Source organism: Lithohypha guttulata, assembly GCF_036872675.1.
Source record: "Lithohypha guttulata strain CCFEE 5908 chromosome Unknown scaffold_8, whole genome shotgun sequence".
Lineage (NCBI taxonomy): Eukaryota > Fungi > Ascomycota > Eurotiomycetes > Chaetothyriales > Trichomeriaceae > Lithohypha > Lithohypha guttulata.
The window spans coordinates 350,759-373,167 of record NW_027042757.1 but is presented as its reverse complement, the minus strand read 5'-3'; the positions used below and the strand labels follow the sequence as shown (position 1 = coordinate 373,167).

Genomic DNA, 22,409 nt, shown 5'->3' with positions numbered 1-22,409 from the left:
GGCTTGCAATGTGCGGGTAAAGTTTTCTATATCTCTCACATGCAGTAACAGATGCACAAAAGTCACCAAGAAGTCTTCAATGACCTGCAGCTGTTCCTGCAGTGAGAATGACTAGCCTGCCGGTGCATGTGCTTTGTCACCATGCATGTGGGACTGATTACAGCAGATACTCGTACAACAGTCGTTCTGATGAGTACCTTGCTATAGAGTGTTCGTCCTCGCTGGTTCTGGCGATGAGCAGAGTATTTGCGATAACGCTACATGATTTTCCATTGCTCAGCTGTGGTAAAATAAGAACCACTTCTCCAGCCGTCCAGCATTCGTACTTTCGCGAGTTCGCAATTGCGAGGTAGCAAGAAGTGAACAGCCAATGCTGCTGTAGCGAGTCGTACTAACATGGTCTACAGGTAAGGACGTCGTTTGTAGACGTGGTGAATGTTCAGTCAATTAAGACGCTGCAGAAAGCCTTGTGCAATAAGTCTCTCAACGTCAGCGAGTCTTACGTAGAACTGGCTGTTCTTAGTCAGGTTGATCGATCTAGGTTGTGGGTTAGCATACACGGCACAGCCCGAGAGTGTGCCCGCTCACCCATATTCCGTCTGAATCTCTCCTGCATCCTTCAGAACTCTGACATCGACGAAGAGGTCTCGAGGTGGTTCAAGACTTCCTGTAAGGTCTATATCGGTCCATTGTCCTTTGTAGGTAGACATCATATCGTTGTACTGTCGGAAATATTCTTCTTCTTCAGGGCTCAATGAGCTTTCACTGCCCGGATTCGCTCGATTGCTCTGTCCTATGTCACCATGATAAGTTTGATCTAGCACATCCTTGCCACTCCAACACATCTGTTCGAGCTTCTCAGCTCGCACACGATGGTAAGCGAGCAGACATCTCTTGTTCCTCCGCATAGATATATGGTCAACAAGCAGGGCACAAGCAGTTGCAGGCTCGGCTACAGGGTCAAAAGAACCTTGAAAAGGGTTCACGATCTGTTTTATGTCTCTGTCTAAATCAACGATTTCACGCGCAACCGCTCTGACCAGTTCAGTCTGGTAGCCAGGCAGGTGGTGAAGAGTCTGAATGCGCTTCGCATTTTGGACCTGTTGATATCAGTTGAGGCTGCTATGGGTTGGGATATTTACCTACGAGCTTGTTCCCGAGCTCACCATGCATCGATGTAGTGAGCTGTGACAGAACGACAACCACCTGTAGGAAGGTCTCTTGGAAGGGAGAACGACAGAAGATGCAGGTGGGGTTTGACGCGTGAAACGCGCTTGCCAAATTTCGCGATTGCTTTACCGACTCATGTGCCGAAGCTCACCTGCAATCTACAGATAACTCAACTCAACACTCCTTCACACAAGACATTCAGTTTTGCAAGATGACTGTTTTAGCTCTGCGTTCTCTGTGTATATACTGAATATTCCAGACAAGGCTTTTGTGTACGCAAAAAGCTGGATACACATCTCCATCGCCACAAACTACTGCTCCTGTATTGAGCACAACAATACTATTGTCCTAACTCCGACCGCCATCACAATCCTGAACGACGTTGTGTACACAGGACAGCTTGCTTTACATGACTGGAGAGTTATGTTTTTACAAAACAGTCAGGTATCTTTCCTCTCCCTTTCATCCCTATTGCTCGCCAGGCCACCTATTCAACTCTGTATCAAATGCATGGCCAGCATGGTTTGTTGAATCCCACGATGACTCTGCTGGAGCGAGAGTTTGCATGCCAGGATGTATTACCGGTTCTGGCTCTTCGTACTGACTTCTCCGAAGATCATGCTCATGAAGACCTTCTGAGAACGACCCATAATGGTAACTTGCTTGTGGAGCGTAATCATCAAGACTGGGATCAATACCGAAGTCTGGCTGGATGAGACCATCACCCTCCACTAACCCTTCAGTCGTTGGCGGCAACCCAACAAGCGGCGATATGTACCGCTCCTGTTGTACTGGCACTGACCTGGGGCCATATGACATAGCATGTCCTTGACTAGGATAACCCATGTGGTCATAAGAGTAGTACTGACCATACTGAACAGGCTGCACCCACTGCTCATATTGAGGGACAGGCATAAGATGGTTGCCGATCTGGTACGACGAAGGATGCATCTGTGGAGACCCATACATCATGTGCGCTGGTGTCGATGACCGACTTCTTGTGACATCCCTGTCATGGCGGCCTCGTCTTCGCTTGTTGCTGTACACCGAACCGCCATCCCATTCTGGATCTGTGTCCTCTTCGTCGTCGTGGACTTGTTTCTTCTTGGTCTTGTTTGGAGAGAACTTGTAATCCGGGAATGCCTTTGCATGATTGTCGCTCTCGGTCTTGGCAATCTTGTTATAATAATCTTTGATGTGTTGCGGCTCAAGATGCCAGCTGCAACCTGCCACTGACGAGATCATTTGGTTGTTGTCTCCTTGTGCACCCCACTTCTTGATTCTCTCCTTGTACGCCCGACGATACAGCATGAAGGAATTCATTGGCCTGGGAATACCACCTTTGTGCTTCTTGCCAATCTCTTCATATCGAACTTGGTTTGGTCGGGTGACCCAGGCATCCATGTCCTCGACCGGCACATCGTAGTCTTTGGTCATCACGCTCAAAGGCTCGGTGATCTTGAACTGTTCGTTGTTGCCCTTGTCCTTGCCTTTCCTATTTCTCTTTGGTCGGGGCGAAGCCGATAATCTGCTAGAAGGACTACTTGCTGACATTGGTGTTCCGATGGACCTGCCACTGCGGGTCTGCATGCCTCCAGCAGCTATGGGTTGTGGTGGTGTATGGTAAGTTGTTTCTGGGTAGTAGCTCTAATTCCTGGTCAGCAACAGCACAAGCTTGGCTAGTACCAAGCACTTACTGGGTCGTCGTCGTCGTGGTGGTCCTGATGACGATGCAAATCATATTCTTCTGGATCAGCATAATTCTACCATCAGGTTAGCTTGGTTAGCACTACTGTTAGGTGCAGAAGCTTACGTATGATTGCATTGGAGGAGTATAGGGCGCTAACATGGCGTGTGATGGAATCGAGCCGTAATCGTAGTCAATGGGGTGATGCTCATCAGACGAACGAGGGGGTGACGGTTGACCGTGGGCTGTGTTCTCTGGTGCCATTGTTTGCAGGTGGTTGTGCAGCGCTCGAGCTGAGTCGGAATCAGTTGCAGAGCTTTCGAACGATGACAGTCTCGGACAACAGCCCAGTGACGACCTTGAGGGCCTTGCAAGATTGTTACTGTCAAACACAACTGGCTTTGGACAATGTAGCAGAAGCCTCTCTTTGATCGTTGTGGTAACGGAAGACGACAATCTTCAAAGGAACTTTGTTGTCGCGGAAGGTGGATGGTGAACAGGTAAGAGTTGTTGCGGGAAGTCGTTGTTCAGCTACAACACATCAGGACAACTGCTTGACAGTAGTCCTGGCTCAACAAAGTCCTGAGGTATGTCTCTCCCGGGTGGCAGGCGGTGTGTGAGCTGCGCTGATTTGCGAAGTGCGTTGCCGATGAGGTGCGTCAGGGCTTTGTCTCGGATGGATGAGGTAGAGGAGAAAGAACGACGAAGGAGGAAGACATACTAACTATCAAGCACATCGAAATCTTTTGTTCCGGATGCGCTTGATCGAAAGCATCGTGGATCACAGGCATTCTCGAGCATGAGAGTATTTCGACGTATCCAACATCGTGGGCTTTGTCTTCTTCACTCTGCAATCGTCTTGCCAAACCTTACCGCATGCGGTCATGCTCCAACATACTGACTACCAAGCTGCACTAGCGATTGCAAAGGGCTTCGTCAGGCAGTCGAAAGTGCAGAATGAGTATCAGTCGATGAAACATAACCTTCCGTCCAAGAGATTAGTCGTTGACTGCGCTCCATGTCTGCTGGTGGTCGCCATGAGCGACCTCAGCCTCATCGACTACTTCGGGACTGAACAGGTTTCATGCTTGGCTCGTGCACGCCCTACACGTGCTTCTACCCATCGGATTTCTCGTGCTGCATCCAGAATCATCTGGCATCCAAAGTTCACTGTACATGCTCGCAGCATTTCGGTAGCGGGTAAGGATGGAGCAGAAGCTTGATAAACTTTGCAGACGGCCTCAACCGATTCGGGTGGATCAGCAGCTCCAGCACTCTTGCCAAGTCGATGTGATGCTGTGCTCACTATCACATTCCGACCGAAATTGCTGGTTTGCAACTGGCAAACGAACCCTTTGATACGCAGCACATCAGATGGTTTCGAGCTCACAACTACAGCTTACCAAGTTCTCGAGAATTGAAGCCACTCTGGATGGGGGCCATAAGTGCGCGGCAGCCTACATGAGCACTGGGTCATCTGCAACAAGTCTGTGTAACGAACCATCACGGACGACTGACAGGTTCGATCCACCTTCGGTGATCACTGAATTCTCCAAGCCGTTGTGAAAATGTGAAAACATCAACATATCGAGCTCTTCCGATCGAACTTAGTGAGCACAAGAGCAACGACGACAAGACATCTTGGTGTGAATGGAATGCATGCACGGTCACATTTCAGAAGCGCGGAGGCACTAGTGAGATGTTTTGCATGCCGGCTCCACTCCGTTTCGTTGTGCTGCATCTGGTTCGCACGGTTCCCCTAACTTTCGTCTTCAGAAATCAACAAATCGAGATGGACAACCCCTGAGCGCTGTTTGCGAAGTACCTCACGCGAGCAGATTGGAACTCAGTGTCCGAGCAGTGTGCTAGAGCAACCCTGTTCAACCACGTTCAACGCCCCTACGATTTACAGGTGCTACATTTTTAACAGGCTCATACTTCTCCTGCGAGTTGGCAGGCACGTGCTTAGCGTCAATGGTACTTTCCGTACTTCTGGATTCAGATCCTCAGCATGCTTGAGCATACTCCGCAGAGATACTGTTACTTCAGCGCTTGCCAGCTAGTGCTTGACAATGTCAGACCTTCGAAAACCATCCACAGGTATGAGGCTTGGAGCTACGACTCGATTGGACATTGTTACTTTCGGAGCAGCTCCAGTTCCAGGCCTGTTTACACTACAGTACGTGCTATACGCAAGATCCTTGGCACTATGCTTGGCGAACATATGGTTCATACAGTTTCTGACAACCTACATCTGGAAGATTATCACCTTTAGCTCGCTTCCACCTACCGTGATGGTTCGATCTACACTTCTATGATCGTAACCGTTGATGTTCTTTTGTTGCACTACCTGGAAGATCGCCAGGCAGAACCGCCTCTCCGCATTAACGTCTACTCCAGTCATCATAGCGTCAGCATTAAACGTCTGCAATGTTGGTGAAGAACTGGCTTGTATGCTCAGCATAGACCCACGATCTTGCGGTCTACCATACACTGCCCTCTGTCTGGGTCCATCTTGCACGGAAGTTGCCACTTACATGAATCAGGTCACCATCTCTCGGCGAGGCTCCAAGGTTGCATGATCTGAAGTGGCAGACGCAGATGCACCAGCAACATTTCCCTAATGAGCAAGTGCTCAAACTCTAATCCAAGCCACTTGACCTACTACGGCTCTTCCTTCCCTGTCTACACTATCTCATGATCGACAGAGCATGAGGCTCAAATTCAATTCTTTGGGATGCAAAGTATGTACTCCTCTTTTCTTCTCTCTTTCCTTTCAGAACAGAAAATTGTTCCGTACCCTGCTTGAACTTCTAGAAGAAAATTTCATAAGTGGAGGAGAAGGAGGGCAAGGTCGTTGGACCCCGGATTTTCGACTCCTGCCTATTCGTGTAGGTTTACGATTACGACGTCTTGTTTTCTTTTGTGTTCCGGAGCTTGTTTGGGAGGTGGTTTAAAGGACGAGGAAGGACTGCCGTACCACAGAGGAAATGCTTGGGCCCCTCGTCATACGATTCATTGATCACTGCGGAGGAGGGGTCATTTAAATCAATGCCAATTCCAAATTTCCAGATGGAGGAATATTAACATTTTCATTCTTCTGATGCTCGGAAATCCTCTTTCTCGCTGTTGCTTGTGCTGCTGGATGACAGGCATCTTCTGTGAGGACAACCGCACATCCTGCACACTGCAAAATCAGAGGACCTTTGAGTATCATGCTCGCCAACTCCGTTCTCAGGAATACACACCACGAAGCGCTGTCACCATGAGCAGCTGGAAGCGTTGTTCTTTTTATTAACCACAGCTCGATGTCGTGTCTCAGCATGTCCACGATACCTCCCCTTTACATAACATCAGCTCTCAAGTCCATACCGCATTCGAAGAAATGTGTGAGATACGAACAACCACCATGACAAGCCCAGCATTATCTTAAACCCGTCCCAAAGCTGTTGCTTAGGTGTTAGAGGGTCTATCGGCTGTCCGAATATAAGAACGATCGTACAGAAGACGAAAGGACCCTCAAGCCAGATTGCCTCGAAGAGAAGGTATACCAGTAGCTCGACTGGTTGTATCTCTGTCCCTTGTGTCTATTTGTGAGTGTGTGCGGGCTCATGACCGAGGATATACTCCTGGCATGTGCTGTCGTGATTGTTTTGGTGTGTTGGATATGCGTGCTCGCGGTCGCTGTGGACGTGGTCGTGTATGAGCTTAATGAAGAAAATAGAGACGCTTTGTGGGACGGCTTATTCGCCAGCTTTAGCAGGGATAATAACGGTGTGTCAATCTGCTTGTTGAGGATTTTATCGACATGGGATGTGATGTTATCGTGGTATCGCAGCAATTCCAGGCGTAGGTCAAGCGTCTCGGTGAATTCGAAAGGAGCAGAGCACCCGCATAGCGGTCGGGCGTGTATCGATGGTGACTGTAGCTGTCACGAGGAAATTAACTGCCTCAGGCCTTAACATAGGGACAAACGTAGACTGCGCGATATTTTCGGTTTAGTCTTAGTATTTCTCTTCCATCGTCTTTTGTCCCGTAGAAAGCCACGCGGTATTGAGTCTCTATCCAGCTTGACCTTAATTCATGAATAGCCACTAGCATCCGTATTGCAGTCTTCAACCTCCTCCGTCTTGAGGCGACGGCCGTCGGAACTCAACACAGGGTAGACATGAAGCAACGCAGTGGTAGAGCTCACTCAACAGATCAAGGTTCTTCTGCAACCTCACAGCTAGCTGAGTGTGAATAATGCTGACCATCGTCTTCGCAGCGTTTATATGGCAAGCGGTCTCTGGTGACATGTGGTTTCTGTCTGAGTGAGCGTCGTTCCACAACCTGCCCGTGAAAGCCAGTAAGAACATAGCTGCAAGCAGTTGCATCTTAGCCAAAATACTGGATTGAACACTTGGAAAACGGCGCTGTAGCATGCGAATGAGATCACAGCTGTGTTTGGCTCGCAAGGCCTTTCAGATGTTGTAGGCTGCTCCGAAGCTCCTCGTATTTATCCATCTTGCTGCACTGAGACCACTCCATTCTTGAGTTCGCAGGGCAACGAGTGTAGGCTCTTTGCTGGTAACCAATCTGTACCAACCTGTTCTGAGATAGAAGTGGGTTCCATACATGCTTGTGCAGACATAGAGACGTCTATCACACGAGTCCCACAGGCACTCGAGGAGACAATAGGCTATTAACACCTCGAAATCAAAATCGGATATACTTGAGGAGGCATGGCCACTCATCGACGACAAACTTCGAGGCACCGAGTCCCTATTTGTCGTGTCTTTCCACTGAGCACCGCTTAGATACGTGCGAAGATCCCACGCCTTCATCTTGTGCCACAGTTGTGTTTTCCTGCAAGAACATTAGATGAACCTCTCGGCTATATCTTCAGGACGACCAACGTAGGCTCGAAGTTGTGGTGTTTCAGCAGGTGTGCACGCATTTCCATTGCGGTCGACCCCGCCGCGTGTAGGCGCACAATACCATCCTTGGAAGATTGCCACACCTGATCGGAAATCTTTGACGCGTATTGGCGCTTCTGGTGAGAAGGAAAATCATAAAGGATGACACGTAAATCTGTATCTGGCATCTTGGATCTCATAATTGTGAGGTTGACAGATCCAAGGAGTGAATGAGAGGTCCTGACGAAAGTCCAGAAGTCTTCGAATTTAAATGTTCTTTTCTATCCACTGAGGCCGAGTTAGCAGCTACCAATTCATATGTCCACCAAAGGGATGGGCGACTGCATGCCAAGCAGAGATTCCTTCTGACCAGGGAGACATAAGCCAATCACATGAGAGTCAAAGGCAGCGTAGTATAAATGGAGAGATAAGAATCAAGCGAGATACCGAGTGTGTTCGATTCGTCGATACTTCTACGTACTTTGGATCATTAATTGTCCTCGTGGCTACACATCGTCGTACCTGCAACCTGTGAGTATACATCAATGTATGTATCTTGTGTACAAATAGCACGACTCGTGCAGGCTTGGCAGAGGGCCAAGTTGCCAAATGTTTCCTGAACCAGGGACCTGGCCAAGTAGACTGCATAAGATGAATGGGCAACCGGCAGTCTTGATGTCGATTGCTTTCGTAACTTCCTTCCTCATGACGGTACAAGGCAGAGTGGAGGTCGTCGTATGGGTTTTGATAGTATTCGGTAATTGCTTATGCTCGATCGCCCTCGACGATTCTCAGCACAAAGTTCACAACGACAGCAGCTAACAGAGCAAGTGCCAAGACTGTAGGGCCGATCCGGTCATCAAAGCCACCTTGACCCCTTTGACGAATGCTCTTTGCTCGCCAGTGAAAGGTGAATAAGGCGTATACCATGGCTGCCATAGCCACAAGAGTAAAGAGGCCAGCAGATATCCTACCAACTTTGTCGCCGAAGTTCAACAGACCAACTGCTAAGCCACCTAGGATGACGGTGAAATTGAGCCATGATAGAAAAGTTCTCTCGTTGGCAAAGAAAACTTTGGGCTCGACACGAGTTGGGAGAGCAATTCGCTTGCCTAGCATTTCGTCAGCAGTTGAAGATCAGCCAGTACTTTTTACTTACCTGGGGCGGTTTGAAGAAGAGGTTGAGAAGACATTGAACTGCGTCGTCTTGAAGATCGCCTGGTTGAGCCTGGTGAAGGGGCGAGAAGTGGTTCCTCTTCAGCTTTTGGGATCGTACGTAAAGAGAACGCTCCAAAATAATCACTAGCTCTGCTGAAAGTACGAGCTGCACAGGATCTTGCAGTATTATATTGAGATGAGGATGCAGTTGGAGGCTCTGTCGGGACTTTTGCTGTTGAACCGACGACAAGCTTCCCGTTGGAGCGAAGTTGTGTTGTGAGGCTGCTTTCTGGTTGGCCGTTGATGGAAGACTGTATCTCAAGTCTTCGTCTCTCTCTTGCTTGATCGTGCCTCTTGATGGTTCCGCGAAGAGTGCTATCAGCTGAGTTCTGCTAGTTCAAGCTGATGATGGCGTCTTCTTGACCTGGAATTCGAGCTGGGGCTGGAGGAGGGACTCCCTGGTCCACGAACGGTTCGAGTTTCGACAGTCGCTTCTACGTAGAGGTCTATAGGCCTTGAGTTTGCGGCCGGCTCGAAGTTCTGAAGACAGACGGAGTATCTTGTCTCGGATTAGACGAGGTTGGTCAGGTTGAAAATAGTTGACGGAAGACTGCAGCAAATATCTGTCGAAGGTTGACGTCTGCAGAGGGCAGAGTGCAGTTTGCTACTTGCACTCACTTGGACCAAGTGACAGCTGTAGGATATAAAGAGTGCACCACTTCAGCGAAGTTTTCTGCAGTACTTCTCCCACCACGAGAAATTGTAAATACTCGAGTAAAAGCTGCAAGCAATAATCAAGCTCAAGTATCGAGTAAATGCAAGCTCTGCGAAGACCTACGAAATTGTTTGACGAGGCCCCGCAAGAACGAAACCGTCGATAGAGCACCTGCCAGGATTGCATGTCGCTATTGGTCGCGCTTGCTTCGCTAACCAGCATTGCTAGAAAGGGGCACCATGGCAAACCTACTACGGAAGTCCAGGTCGATGATCCGGCGCAATGAGCACAACTCTACCGGAAATGTAAACAATGATACTCCACCACCTCTACCGCCAAAAGACTCAAATATCAGCCTGTTTCAGCGGTTCAACAGTATTCAGAGTCGACGGAAGAGCCGGATTGACCTATCTACAGCAGTTGAATCAGAGAAAAGTGCTGCAATTCGACAGCAACGAGAAGAGCAGCTCCAGAAACAGCATTCTATATCTCACCTCCGGCGCCGACTTATTCGCAAAGCTTCTACCTTCAATCTCCATACTAGACACCGTTCTAGTCCGCCAACAGATCCTCTACCACCGCGGGACGAGAAGCTTTTTCCAGATATCGGACACGATCCTGATCGACCAGGAACAGCACTCCAGGAGCTTGAACGTCCATCGACTGCTTCTACGGTTTACTCAGAAGCTCCGGAGACAATTCTCCAGCGTCCACGATCAGACAGTTCCAATTCAGACTATTCTCAGCTCACGACTGTTCCTATCCGACGACATACCCTTGCCATTGTCCACCCTTACGACGACAAACCGCTTCCAAACCCCTCTCGTCAGTCCAGCTCTGTCAACCGCCTAATCGCACACGCGCAACAGGAAGACTTAAAAGCCCAGGCCGAGCTTACAGAAAAGCATCACAACTATCAGGAGAAGCATACAGAAGGACTCGGTATCTGGGTAAAGATGGCCACACCATCAGCTGAACCACCTCTTGCTTACGACAAGCTGAAGCAAATCACAGTCGAGGTAAGCTGTTACACGTGCTAGCCTACTTTACCACTCCACGGACTAACGTCTTACCTCCAGGCCTGCGACACCGCTCTCAGCGGCACAACCTCTTACGACCACTCGAAAACAGAATCCTGGAACACAACCATAATCAACACCATGCTCTCCCAAATCGTCGGCGAAACAGAAGCCTCAGACCCACAATCACAGTCGAAATGGAAGTTTGTCGTGAACAGCACGATCATCCAGCATAAGAGCAACACAGTCATGCAAGAGAATGGGTCGAAGAGCTCAGGAGGCAGGAGAGGTATGCATAGTGCTGCGGGCGCATATTGGAATAACGCTAAAGATGGCATGTGGAGTTTCAAGTATGAGGCTGCGGAGAAGTTGGGTCTCGATGTGGTTATTGGTGTGGTTTGGATATGGGTCGGTTAGGAGCTGTGACTCAATTGTTGTGCGAAGAGCTTTGGACCGAAGGGGGTAATCTGTACGATACCACGGAGATCAGGTCGCCTGAAGACGACGCAAGAATCACACAAGCAAAGATGAGTTGGATACTGTTGATCGGACTATAAAAACGAACGGCGCATCGAGCCATCTCGTCTCTCTCAAACACCTCATGACTATATCGCTGAGCACTGCAAATAGAAATAAAGTCAATGAATGACCATGCTCGCTTCTGGGATCAATCTATAAACGTCAACACATTGGTGCTAAACTTCTGTCGTGATATCGTTGTAAACAACCAGGAAACACCACTATGCCGCTTACCCGTCCTAAACTCCTGAACCATCGTTCCAATCGCATTGTTGAGGTGTAACCAGGTTCTGCAGCTCTTTCAAAGTAAATGCCTGTCTGCTTCTCTGTGTATTGTGAAAATCTGGGTCATGCTGCGTAACTCGTGTGGTCTATATGTGCAGTATGTTCTTGATGCTGTCATTTTCGTCTTCCATAATCGTCTCCAGGACTGTATTGTTGAGGCTGGAACGTGCCCTTTGGAGTGCCGATGAAGGCGGGGTTGTTTGCCGTCGAGCTAAGAGACACAATTAGTTCTGGCAGCAGGGATGCAATTCGGATATGAACGTACCTCGTATTGCTCAGCAGTAGTGGAACGCTAGGTAAACCATGTTGCGCGAGTCTGATGTGTTCTGTTGTGAATCGGAATTGCGGCTCGTTCGCAGGTTGTGCTGCAGTGGCAGAGGGACCTGGAGATGGCGAGAGTGTAGTCGAACGCGGAGAAGTCGAAGTACGTATTGAGGTTCGCGCGCTGGGTTGAGCTGACCAGGAAGGCAACGACGTAGGTGGTGCTTCTGGTGGAGGCGGCAGGTACATCATCGGACTGGACTGATTGAGTACAGGTTGAGGATGGTAGAAATTGTAATAGCTGTGGTTTAGAGGCTGAGAATAATGAGCATATGGATTTTGATGTTGATTGTAGTTTCCATGCGATAGAAACGACATATCCTCATAGGTCGCACCAGTTGGGGGTGAGAATAATGAGCCAAAGTCTGAGTAGAAATTGACGTTGTTGTGCGCACCAGCAACATTGACCGGGACCTCTTGTCGAGGCTGCAGATAGACCTGGAGGGGCTGTGTCTCCTTGTAGATAATGTCGTAGTGACCAGGTCGGTACAGGAGACGAATAGTCGGTACTCGGTTTGTGTCTGGGGTGAAGCTATGCGGTGTTACTTGATCGCCCATACTTCGGTCGAGATAGAGGACTTCAAGGCCGAAGCCTGCTGGCAGGATGACAGCGTCAGTCAGCACTTTCAGACCAAGCTCATCAATCTCTTCATTTGTCGGATCAATCCTGCGAATTCGGTATTCATCGACGTTGAGAGTTTCAGTCCATGGTACATATTCCTCCTCTCTGAGCTTCATATAGGCACTTGTAACCATTTTGAAGTGGTAGACTATGGAGTTCGACTTGTTCTCGTCGTTCATGATGTTCAGAATCACAGAGTCTCGCTGACCATTTGTCTGTACTGCTTGCGTAACAGCGTCGAATAGCTCCCATGTATAATCGAACATATCCACCATCAGATCGTAGTCAATTCCAACCATTTTCATTGTATCGCCATACGATTCGAACCTAATTTTCTCCGCTTGGACGAGACCGGGGTCCATGGAATTGAGCAGAATTTCGAAATAGCAGAATACTGTTGCACGCCAACCGCATTGACCGTCGCCTTTGACAGCACGATAGGACGTATGTGTCGCTGCGAGGCCTGTAGTCTTTACCACATATGTCTGATCTGCTTGAGCATACTCGGAAACGAGAACATCCATCCCAACTTTCATGCCTATCAAAGGGCCTTGCTGGTCCATGCCTGGATGCCATTTATCCGATAGAGTCTGGAAGGCCTCCATCTCTGTCGGATTACTGTTCATTGTCATCTTGATTAGATGTTGATATCGTCAGACAGCTGTTGTGGGCGATCGTACAAGACGTTGCGGGCGTGATTATGTCTTGGTATAAGTAGTGTTGTTCATGTAAAGAAGTTCAGCTTCCACAGTGAACACCGAAGCTGGTTAGAAGTTGAGCGACTAGCAAACGTGACTTCGGTTGTAATTTGCGAACGAGAATGACAAAGTGGTGAAATGTTTGCTCGAGTCTGCAAACCGGCTTACATCTGACAGGGCAAGCACGCTTTTTCGTAGAGGACCACGATACACTTGAGTATGCAAAAGCTTTGTGTGGACTCTGAACCAGAAGAGAATCACCGATATTCAGTCAGATTTCAGTGTATTACATGATAGTGCTGTGCTGTGAGATGTTTGACAGCTTGCTTGTGTCGGTTGAGATCCACCGAACACGAGACGTCAAGTGTTTGGAGAGAGCCGAACTACGAAATTTATGGGGCGCTCCTCACCAGGGTGCGTCGGCAAGCGAGAGAGCCATCCTTGAACCCAGCATTGCTTGAACTCAAAAATCACTACTTTGTACACAAGACTCACTAAGATTTGCGCCAATTCGTCGCAAGTGAAGGCGAGGTAGTTTTTTGTACTTTTTCTTGAGCTGAGGGTCGTTGAACTACCCGAGCCAAATGCGACTGCTCACCAACGCTGCGCTGCCCAGTAATATGGATACGCAGTCAAAGTGTAAATGCTTATCATGCAGGAGCTGTCAAATCGGATGACGCTTTAGCTTTGTTATAGACTTTTTCTATAGCTTTGCTTGCAGTTTCCCGGCGGGCCGTTGTCCTGAAAATAACAGCTGATTTCTGTGCATGTCGCAACTTACAACGGCGCGGCGCAGCTGCCTCTACCTCAATGTACCTTTGTACGACGTTCGCCAATGCTCGAAATTATGAAATTGGTACCAAATGGGTAAAAGTTTCAAGCATATAGATACATATTTCCTTCTAGCCATAAGACTTCCAAGTAAAGAGATATGAACGACAAGGATTTATTCATGATAGAGCAACAGTATCAAGTTCTTCTCAAACTCTAAACTCCAAGCTTCAACAATAGCACCGAAGTCAAAATACCTGCCTCCACCAGGCGGCTCAAGGACCAACGACTTTAACAGGTACAACTGAACTTTGGCGCTTGGGCTTCACTTACGGTTACACACACTTCGAGACACTGAAGGTTGCTCGCTCGAAGCATGCAGAGCTCTGGAATTGAGCATGCATCTCTAACTCGCTGTGAGATCTTTCGTTTCTGGGTAAAGTACTAATTACCTCTTCTCGTCAATCCTCGAACATTCTGGTGTTCTGGAGCATACGTAGTACAAGCACTCCCAATACGGACAATCGACGAGATCGAGCGATTCAGTCTGGATTCATACATTATGAGACATGGGTTGCGTGAGACTTCTTTACTGACCGCGAGTGATTAGAGGGATTCGAAAGCATTGGAGCGGCTCGTGCCGCAACACAACGTCAGATGATGACAGCACGTTCCCCTCTGCTCAAAACGAGTTGCATGTTCCTGTATAGCGTGCACTACATGCACCTGGACGGTGATAGGTTAAGCAGTCTGTTTTGTTTCTCGGTAAGTTGATCATGTTCATCGTCGACAAACAGCCCATTCTGGTGCCACATGCGACGAGTTTAGCACTCGTGCCCTGCGGTGTCGAAAGACATAACTTGTAGCTTAATACATCACGCAGTTACCATCTCGATAAATTCATGGCTTTACTGCTGGATAAACTTGGTGTTCGAAACAATGTTGTTGGAGGTGACAGCGCGCTGCTTCCGTAGATGAAATTGTAGAGCGGCACCGACATGTACGTCGTGGGGCAAATTTATTCAGATAAGAATGTGGATTCATGGCCAAGTGAAGCAGGCACATCAAGCAGATGAGTGAATGCACACGACGCAGTGTTTCAATCACAACGGTCAGGATACTTGAACAATCATCAAGGGCACTGTCGTCTCGAATGATTCGAGTCATTTACAAAGTTGCTGTTCTGTAGCCAGGATAAGCGATTCCGAATATGATATCGCATATTGATATGCATGAGTGGCTGGTCAATTATGCAACCAGCACATCAGTCTGGCCGCAATTGCTTAGTTCGAGGGGTTTGGCCTCGCGCTACATATGTGGTATTTGGCGGATGACTGCCATCACTGGGCTGGTCGTCTTGCGGCAAAACATGCAACTATGGCACTACTCGGTGACCAGAGCATCTGCTTCGCTCACGAGACTGAACCATTCCTGTCTAGCACGAAGGATATGCTCTATGGAGGTTTTGGACATGTATACGCACATGAATGCGGGCATGTCGATGCTGTGCGGGCCCACTAGCGACTCTCCACTCTCTTGCGTACATACATCTTCGGACCTTGCACGAGGAGTGAGCTAATGACGACTAAAGCATGATCTCTTTGGTTCTTCCTTCCGAAAAGCGAGTCCAGTAAGTCGAAGTGGAATTGCAGGAATCCGATATCAAGGGTCTGACATTGTACTCTAGCCCCAAGCACTTACTTTACCACCTTTGCCGCCTTTCGGAGGACGTAGCCGACCACCTGATGTTCGAAGTGGCCCGGTAGAAATAGGTGCATCGAATGTACTCGACATGAGATAGGAACTTGGAGCACTTTGCGTGTCGTCAGGCTTGAAGCCCTCGGAATCATTCAGTACAGTAGACCACAAGTCAGACATAGCGCTGGTCCAGTCGTGTAGACGCTGTATCTGTTCGGCGTTCTCAGCATTGTCCACGATAACCGTCCCATGCTCTTGATCAATTTTGGCCTTAAGCTTCTTCTCAACAATCAATACACCAAGGATATCTTGAACCTCGCTGACTGGAATTTTGATGTGCTTGGAAATAAAGGCCAAAGTAAAGCGCGAATATGGAGCCACAAGTTTGAGCACGGCTTTCGTGCGCATTGTCCGACTTACTTCGTCGATATTCTCTGCGATGAATTTGTCCTCTAACAAATCAGAATTCTCTTTCAGTATAGCTTCATAACGATGGACATCGTCTCGCTGGTACGAATCTACCAGTTCTGTCATTGCAGATATCCTGGGATCGTTACGATATGGCTTTGTTTCCTGAGAATCGAATGGATTGATGGTGGAGCCCATGAGCATGGTCGTCAGTACCAAGTACTTTAGCACTTGGATACGTTGCATTGACCCGGCCTCGTCGTAGTTCTTGAAGGACTCGAAAAAAGCACTCTGCGCCTCTTTCCAGTTCTCTTCGCTCATGTGCATTTTACCTCCACATTCACGAATGACTCCTTGTACTTTGGGATGAGGCACGGCAGACCGTACTGTCAAGGCCTTCTGATATAGTGCTTTCAATCTCTTGTTATTCTTCATTTCTGCGTACATCTGAATTTCTAAGGCATAGGCTTCGAGGGAATATGTGCCTTTGCCCGGATCGGCTTGACCATCCTCGCGCTGACAGGCCTTGTGTATCTCTCTCACCTTGCTAGAAAGTGAAGAATAGTCCTTTTTGTCGAGATATAGCTTAGCAAGCTTGACATTGGTCTTCAGGGCCAGTCTCTCGTTGTTGGTAGCTTGGAAGGTTTCGAGTGTGAGGGAGTAGAATTCTTCCATACACCTGTAGGCTGTGAAATCGTTGGCTGTCTTCTCTATGTAATCCAGCATGTTGTTAATTGACTTCTCTGAATAGCTTCGTGTAACTGCAGACTTGACATAAGTTAACAACTCTTTGTAATGAATCACAGCGTCGTCGTATTTCTGCAAGGCGAACTCAAGCTTGATAGCCTGCTTCAAACCCTTGAAGCCCCAGTCGCCTTTTTGGTCTTCCAGCTTGGGCACGCCTAGAAACTCTTCGATTGCGGCTTCAGGATCCTCCGTTTTCATCTGCTTCGCATTGTAGTATTTGTTCTCAATATCGACATCACCATCGGCCGGCTCGTCGTCATCCTCGTACTCGAAGTCGTACCTGTTTCTGGTCAATTCTGCTGCACAAAGTACCTGCTCGACCACTTACTGCTCCTGGTCGGAGTCGGCCATGAAGTCATCGTCGTCAGACATGGTAGCTGTTCAATATGCAGTATTGGGATAAAATTGAAGAGTTTTAGATGAACGCTTGTATGTCTGTACTAATAGTGAACTGCAACGAGAGAGGGTTCAACAGCTGGTAATAGTGGTGATTGTTCTTCTACCTTCAATGTGGTGCAGACAATCATCCAGAAGACGCGCCTAGTGCACCCTGGCTTATCGATAAGGATGTCACTTTGCCCCATGGAGTTTAGCTTGCTCAGACCTTTACGAATTCAGGAAGTTACGCTTGTGGCTCGCGGCTAAGTGCCTCAGCGTCTCTCGCAGTATCTTTTCTCTCAAATTACGGCTGGAATCGAGTGTGAGCGAGCACTAGGTCTGCGACTACACCGGATAGGCTCGAAATCAATCCGCCATGGGGGGAGATTTGAACCTGAAAAAGTCATGGCATCCTTCACTGATGAGCAATCAGAAGAAGGTGTGGGAAGAGGAACAGAAAGCGCTTGAGGAGCGGAAGAAGGTCGATCAAATTCGCAAAGAGCGTGAAGAAGAACGCCAGATACAGGAATTGCAAGAGTTGCAAGAGGCTGCGGGTGGAAAGAAGAGACAGTCGCGGGTGGACTGGATGTATCAAGGACCCTCGACTGGACAGACTGGGACAAGCGAGGAGACCGAAGCATTTCTGCTAGGCAAGCGCAGGGTCGACACATTGTTACAGGGGAAAGAGAAGGAGAGTCTGCAGAAGGCGACGACTCAGGAATCATTCTTGGCCGTACAAAACGCAAATACTGCCAGAGATACTGCTTCGAAGATCCGAGATGACCCTCTCCTTGCAATCAAGAAACAAGAACAAGCAGCCTACGAAGCGATGATGAACGACCCGGTCAAGAGACGCATGTTATTGAGAGCCGCCGGGCAAGAACAAGAAGAGCCAGAACGCGAGCGCAAGCGGAGGAAACACCATCACTCTTCCCACCCTGATCGAGATGCGCAGTCTCGGCATCGCTCGAGGCACAGGTCTTCTAGAGATGACGATCGGTCACGCCACGAGCGCTCGAGCAGGCGTCGGTACGAAAGTCGAAGTCCTAGCGAATCGCAGTCGCGCTCACCAGAGAGGAGGTCTTACAGACATGAGTCAAGCAGAAAGAGACAGCGCTCACGTTCCCCTGGCAGAAGAATTAGATCGCGATCTCCATACCGTGAACGTCATGCTGAAAAGTCCCTGCACAAAGCACGCAGTTGGCACGACAATCGACGCAGGTCTCCTTCTCGTTCAAGCTCTACCCCTCGGCGGGGATCATCTCCGGCTCCCGATAACGATCGAGCTGCAAAGTTAGCTGCCATGCAACAAGACGCGTCAGAGTTGGATCTGCAAAGGCAACGCCGTATGCGGGAAATTGAAACGCGCGAACAGCAAGCCGCACAGCAGGAGGACAGAGCACGTGCACGCAACGCCCGCTATGCTGACGGTAGGGCAGGGTTCGTCAACGGATTTCACAAGCGCGCGGGGGATCTGAGTTTGAGCGAGAGGATGGGCCGGCAACGATACACGGCGCGGGATGATGATGATGAATGATACAAATTATGGGAGGAGTGTCAATCAGCACGGCGAAGCATGTGAAACGCGTTCCTTATCAGTTGTATCTCGGCTCGACCAAACTGTATCATCTGTCACGGGAAGATGCGGAGCGGCGTATTGCGGCCTGAATCACCAGAAAATTGCAGAATTTCGATATGCCAAGATTTCCCGTCTCCTTATCAGGAACCGAATTAGATCGCCTGGCCAATCACATGCTAATTTTGGTTACGTGAACTGCACCCCAGACCTCGATATTCTCCTCAAGATGTCATCGTTAACCAGGCATTGTTGACATGCGCGAAGGCAAATTTGCCAAAACAGTCCACACAAAGCAACATGAGCATGGACAATGCAATTTTATTGTGCTCACAGTCTAGATCCAAGCATGTTTTTCTTTCGTCACAAATTCTTCCGTGCATCTGTGCAAGTGCGGGCCGCAGCAAGTGAAGGCTAAGTAAGCTCCCGCTCTTTGTCGTGCCTGCCTTGCCCACGTTCAGCTTCAGTCACGAGATCGTGTCTTATCTATATCTTTTCTCGCGACTTGTCTTTTCTTCCTTCGCCACATATCATCCTACGTAGTGCTTGTGAATAGAATGGCCACAAGCTCCAACATAACATTTTCAATTGACGGTTTGCAATACTTACTTCTACCATCCAAAGGTTCGTTGAAGCCGCGACTAATCGCGAAGGCTGGGGACTTCGACGACGATTTCGTCGCGATCACTGCTGTGTCCTGGGACAAATCGAGGTTCGCTAAGAACGATCTTGAAGATGTCTGCCATCGATACGAGAAGGAAGATGATGTCTGGTGTCGCAGCTTCCTGTCCTTTGTCATTCTCCTCCAACCATCTAAGATGAAATGTACCACAAGCAGCAAGAGAGTCTTTGCGATTGACAACACCAAAGCCAAGATACCAGCTGGTCCTCTCGTCGTCGAAAGATCGACAGGCCACATCTTCATGGTGGCAAAGTTGGAGGCTGACACCCACTGCGCCTTTGTTAGCTCAATCGTCCCAAGCAACAAGCACAAGAAGGGTTTCGTCGAGTACATGAGGTCAGAGGAGGTCGTGGTACCACTACCCTCCAAGCTATACTTTCCTAAGCTTGAATCCAAGCCTCTCAATGGCATACGGGTCGCCGTGAAAGACAGTATAGCCTTGAAGGGCCTGCCAACCTCCTTCGGTAGCAAAGCCTGGCTCGAAACCTATCCTGCTGAAATTGCCACAGCACCATGCATCCAGAAGTTGATGGACGCAGGAGCCGTGATTGTTGGCAAGGTGAAGTCAACCGAATTTGCTGAAGGTCTCCACCCAAGTGACTGGATCGACACAACGTGCCCTTTCAATCCTCGCGGTGATGGACAACAGAGTGCGTCCTCATCTAGTGCCGGTAGTGCGTCTGCTGTGGCTGCATACGACTGGTTGGATGTATCCGTCGGCACTGACACTGGTGGAAGTATCAGACATCCAGCTGCAGTTAGTGGTCTTTATGGACAGCGACCCACTCATGGTAGAGTTGATCTTGCTGGCGTGCTCGGAGCGACTGACTTGTTCAACACAGTCGGTATCTTCGCACGAGACGTAGATACCTTCAGCAAAGTGGGTGGTTTCCTCGTGGACTCAACTCAACCTGAACGTGCACTGGTGAGTCAACGCAAGTTCAACTTGTTGTACCCGACTCGAGCTCCGCAGAGCGAGAACCCTGATCCTCACTATCACGGTCAGCATCGATGGTTTCCACATCCGGAAGTCGATCAGTCGACATGGTCAGAAGCCGAGAAGCGAATCGAGCAAACAGTACTAAACATGGAAAAACTACTTGATTGCAAACGCATCCCATTCAACATCAACGAGCTTTGGCGTGCAACTCCGGTTATTGGCCAGCCCAAGTCGTTGGATGAGGCAGTCGGACACGTATATTCCGCAATAACCACATCTTCGGCATTGCATACTGGCATTGATGAGTTTGTCGCAACCTACAAGCAGAACAACGGAGGTGAAGAACCACCCATGGCTGCCATCGTCAAGGCTCGTTTGGAATACGGACGAAAGGTGACTCCCGAAGCTATTGCCAGCGCACTTGAAGCAACCCAAGCTTTTCGAGAATGGACAGAGAACACTCTGTTCGGCTCATACGATCGCGAGGCCACAACTTTACTCATCTTTCCACAAACATGTGGACGTCCTGATTATAGAGACGAGATCCCCAGCTACACTGAACTGTTCAACAACACTTTCAGTATTTATGCTTTTGGTTATCTGGTTGGTTGCCCTGACTACACCTTGCCAGTCGCTGAAGTGCCGTTTGAGTCACGCATCACTGGCCAGACTGAATATCTACCTGCATCAATTAGTCTGATTGGTCGTCCTGGAACCGACCTTGAGCTCTTCGATGTGGTCGAATATTTGCGTGAGAATGGAGCGCTATCAGACTTGACCGCTGGCTCGCGAATGTTCGTATAGTCACGAACAACAAAGCAGCATATCTTGACGCCGGTCGTTAGGTATGCGTTGCATGGTGCTTTCAGCGAAATCTCTTTTTACGGGGTAGTATTATGATCATTTCTCAGCGAGGTGTTGGGTGGAATAGATATGAGATGATGAACAACATAGATTGATAGAGCTACCTGTCCACCTCTCGGTATTCGTGGACCGGGAAAGTGTTGCTTCGACAGCATTAGGTTAAGCGCAAGCCTGAGATCACGCCTAGGTACATCTTCAAAAGCCTATTGGCTGAGCAGAGCTAGAATGCATACATATTTAGAAACTTGAAGCTTGACTCGAACTCGTTTTCATCGTGCTTGTTCGAATGTTGTCGTGTTTGTTCTGCTCATTTCCGTTGCACTGCTTTCACCAGGTTCAAGATCCTTCCTTCTTGCGTTCTATTTCTATTGTATTCTAGTTACCCCCGCGCCTGCTGCTTGAGCAGATGGCACATGCTGACCGCCACTCTCAGCGACGTCATGCTCACAAGATCAGCTCGCACCTTTCCGCCAAACGTGATTATCCACTTACGTTAATCGAAAACTAAACGTGCGAAGCTCTACTCGAGTACAGTACGATGTTTGTGGCACTGAATCTGTTCGAGTATGCTGTCAGCTACTGTAGCACGGGAGAAGATCACACATTACACAGAACAACGTGCTTTGTTCTTAAGTTTTGAGTGGTTTCATTGCGGTCTCGTGCGTTTTCTTCGCATATCATACAGTAGGCTCAGCTCTTTCCTCCGTCAGAACGTGGACTACGAGGTCTAAGGAGAAACACAGGACATTAACAAGTACATTGGTAGCTCGTGTGAAAGGACCCGGATGCAACTCGTTGCTTGACGGGCGACAACTCTTCTACCTATAGCGGAAGTAGTGGTCGCACGAGCGCATTCATGCTGGATCTGGCAACCAGCATCAGTAATTGTCATCATTCACTGAGCTAAGGCTGGGCTGAAGGAGATGAGGGTACTCTCGATGCTTTGCACATCTCGGAATTCCTAATGACTATCCGTCGCGAGGATGCGGATGTTTTGTTGACGCATGTGGCAGAATCTGGAGGAGGAGATATCCACAGATGTCATCGTTCTGTCCTTGCTGCCGCTTGGCTGAGCGCCTGACCGAGAGCGGAACAAATCACGGGCAAAGCGAGGTCCATAGGGAACAGGTTGGTCGGCTCTGCCTGAAATAGTGGCGCACTTGGCTAACGAGCGAGGCTCTACCATGCACACGGCAGTGTTGTAGCAGAGATACTCTATCTCCAAGTCCCAACCTGTGGATTGATGTTGTTGC

General features: G+C 48.9%; 7 protein-coding genes across 7 annotated transcripts; 2 read left to right on the top strand and 5 right to left on the bottom strand.

Moving 5' to 3' along the window:
* Positions 1-443: 443 nt before the first annotated feature.
* On the bottom strand, positions 444-908 carry PSF1 (DNA replication protein psf1; the record flags this gene model as incomplete). The annotated part of the gene is made up of 2 exons (XM_064902582.1): positions 444-537; positions 589-908. 2 exons carry the CDS (start codon positions 906-908, stop codon positions 444-446), a joined length of 414 nt encoding a protein of 137 aa, XP_064751058.1.
* A 730-nt stretch (positions 909-1,638) lies between these two features.
* On the bottom strand, positions 1,639-3,121 carry LTR64_008266 (uncharacterized protein; the record flags this gene model as incomplete). The annotated part of the gene is made up of 3 exons (XM_064902581.1): positions 1,639-2,817; positions 2,868-2,933; positions 2,984-3,121. The coding sequence occupies 3 exons, from the start codon at positions 3,119-3,121 to the stop codon at positions 1,639-1,641; spliced, it is 1,383 nt and encodes a 460-aa protein (XP_064751057.1).
* Positions 3,122-8,520: 5,399 nt separating this feature from the next.
* nrf1 (GTPase regulator Nrf1) lies at positions 8,521-8,948 on the bottom strand (the record flags this gene model as incomplete). The annotated part of the gene is made up of 2 exons (XM_064902580.1): positions 8,521-8,867; positions 8,915-8,948. 2 exons carry the CDS (start codon positions 8,946-8,948, stop codon positions 8,521-8,523), a joined length of 381 nt encoding a protein of 126 aa, XP_064751056.1.
* A 919-nt stretch (positions 8,949-9,867) lies between these two features.
* On the top strand, positions 9,868-11,064 carry LTR64_008264 (uncharacterized protein; the record flags this gene model as incomplete). Its single annotated transcript, XM_064902579.1, has 2 exons — positions 9,868-10,647; positions 10,708-11,064. 2 exons carry the CDS (start codon positions 9,868-9,870, stop codon positions 11,062-11,064), a joined length of 1,137 nt encoding a protein of 378 aa, XP_064751055.1.
* A 501-nt stretch (positions 11,065-11,565) lies between these two features.
* LTR64_008263 (uncharacterized protein) lies at positions 11,566-13,026 on the bottom strand (the record flags this gene model as incomplete). Its single annotated transcript, XM_064902578.1, has 2 exons — positions 11,566-11,662; positions 11,717-13,026. 2 exons carry the CDS (start codon positions 13,024-13,026, stop codon positions 11,566-11,568), a joined length of 1,407 nt encoding a protein of 468 aa, XP_064751054.1.
* Positions 13,027-15,546: 2,520 nt separating this feature from the next.
* On the bottom strand, positions 15,547-17,088 carry LTR64_008262 (uncharacterized protein; the record flags this gene model as incomplete). The annotated part of the gene is made up of 2 exons (XM_064902577.1): positions 15,547-16,996; positions 17,045-17,088. The coding sequence occupies 2 exons, from the start codon at positions 17,086-17,088 to the stop codon at positions 15,547-15,549; spliced, it is 1,494 nt and encodes a 497-aa protein (XP_064751053.1).
* A 382-nt stretch (positions 17,089-17,470) lies between these two features.
* On the top strand, positions 17,471-21,096 carry LTR64_008261 (uncharacterized protein; the record flags this gene model as incomplete). Its single annotated transcript, XM_064902576.1, has 2 exons — positions 17,471-18,524; positions 19,295-21,096. The coding sequence occupies 2 exons, from the start codon at positions 17,471-17,473 to the stop codon at positions 21,094-21,096; spliced, it is 2,856 nt and encodes a 951-aa protein (XP_064751052.1).
* Positions 21,097-22,409: the final 1,313 nt, after the last annotated feature.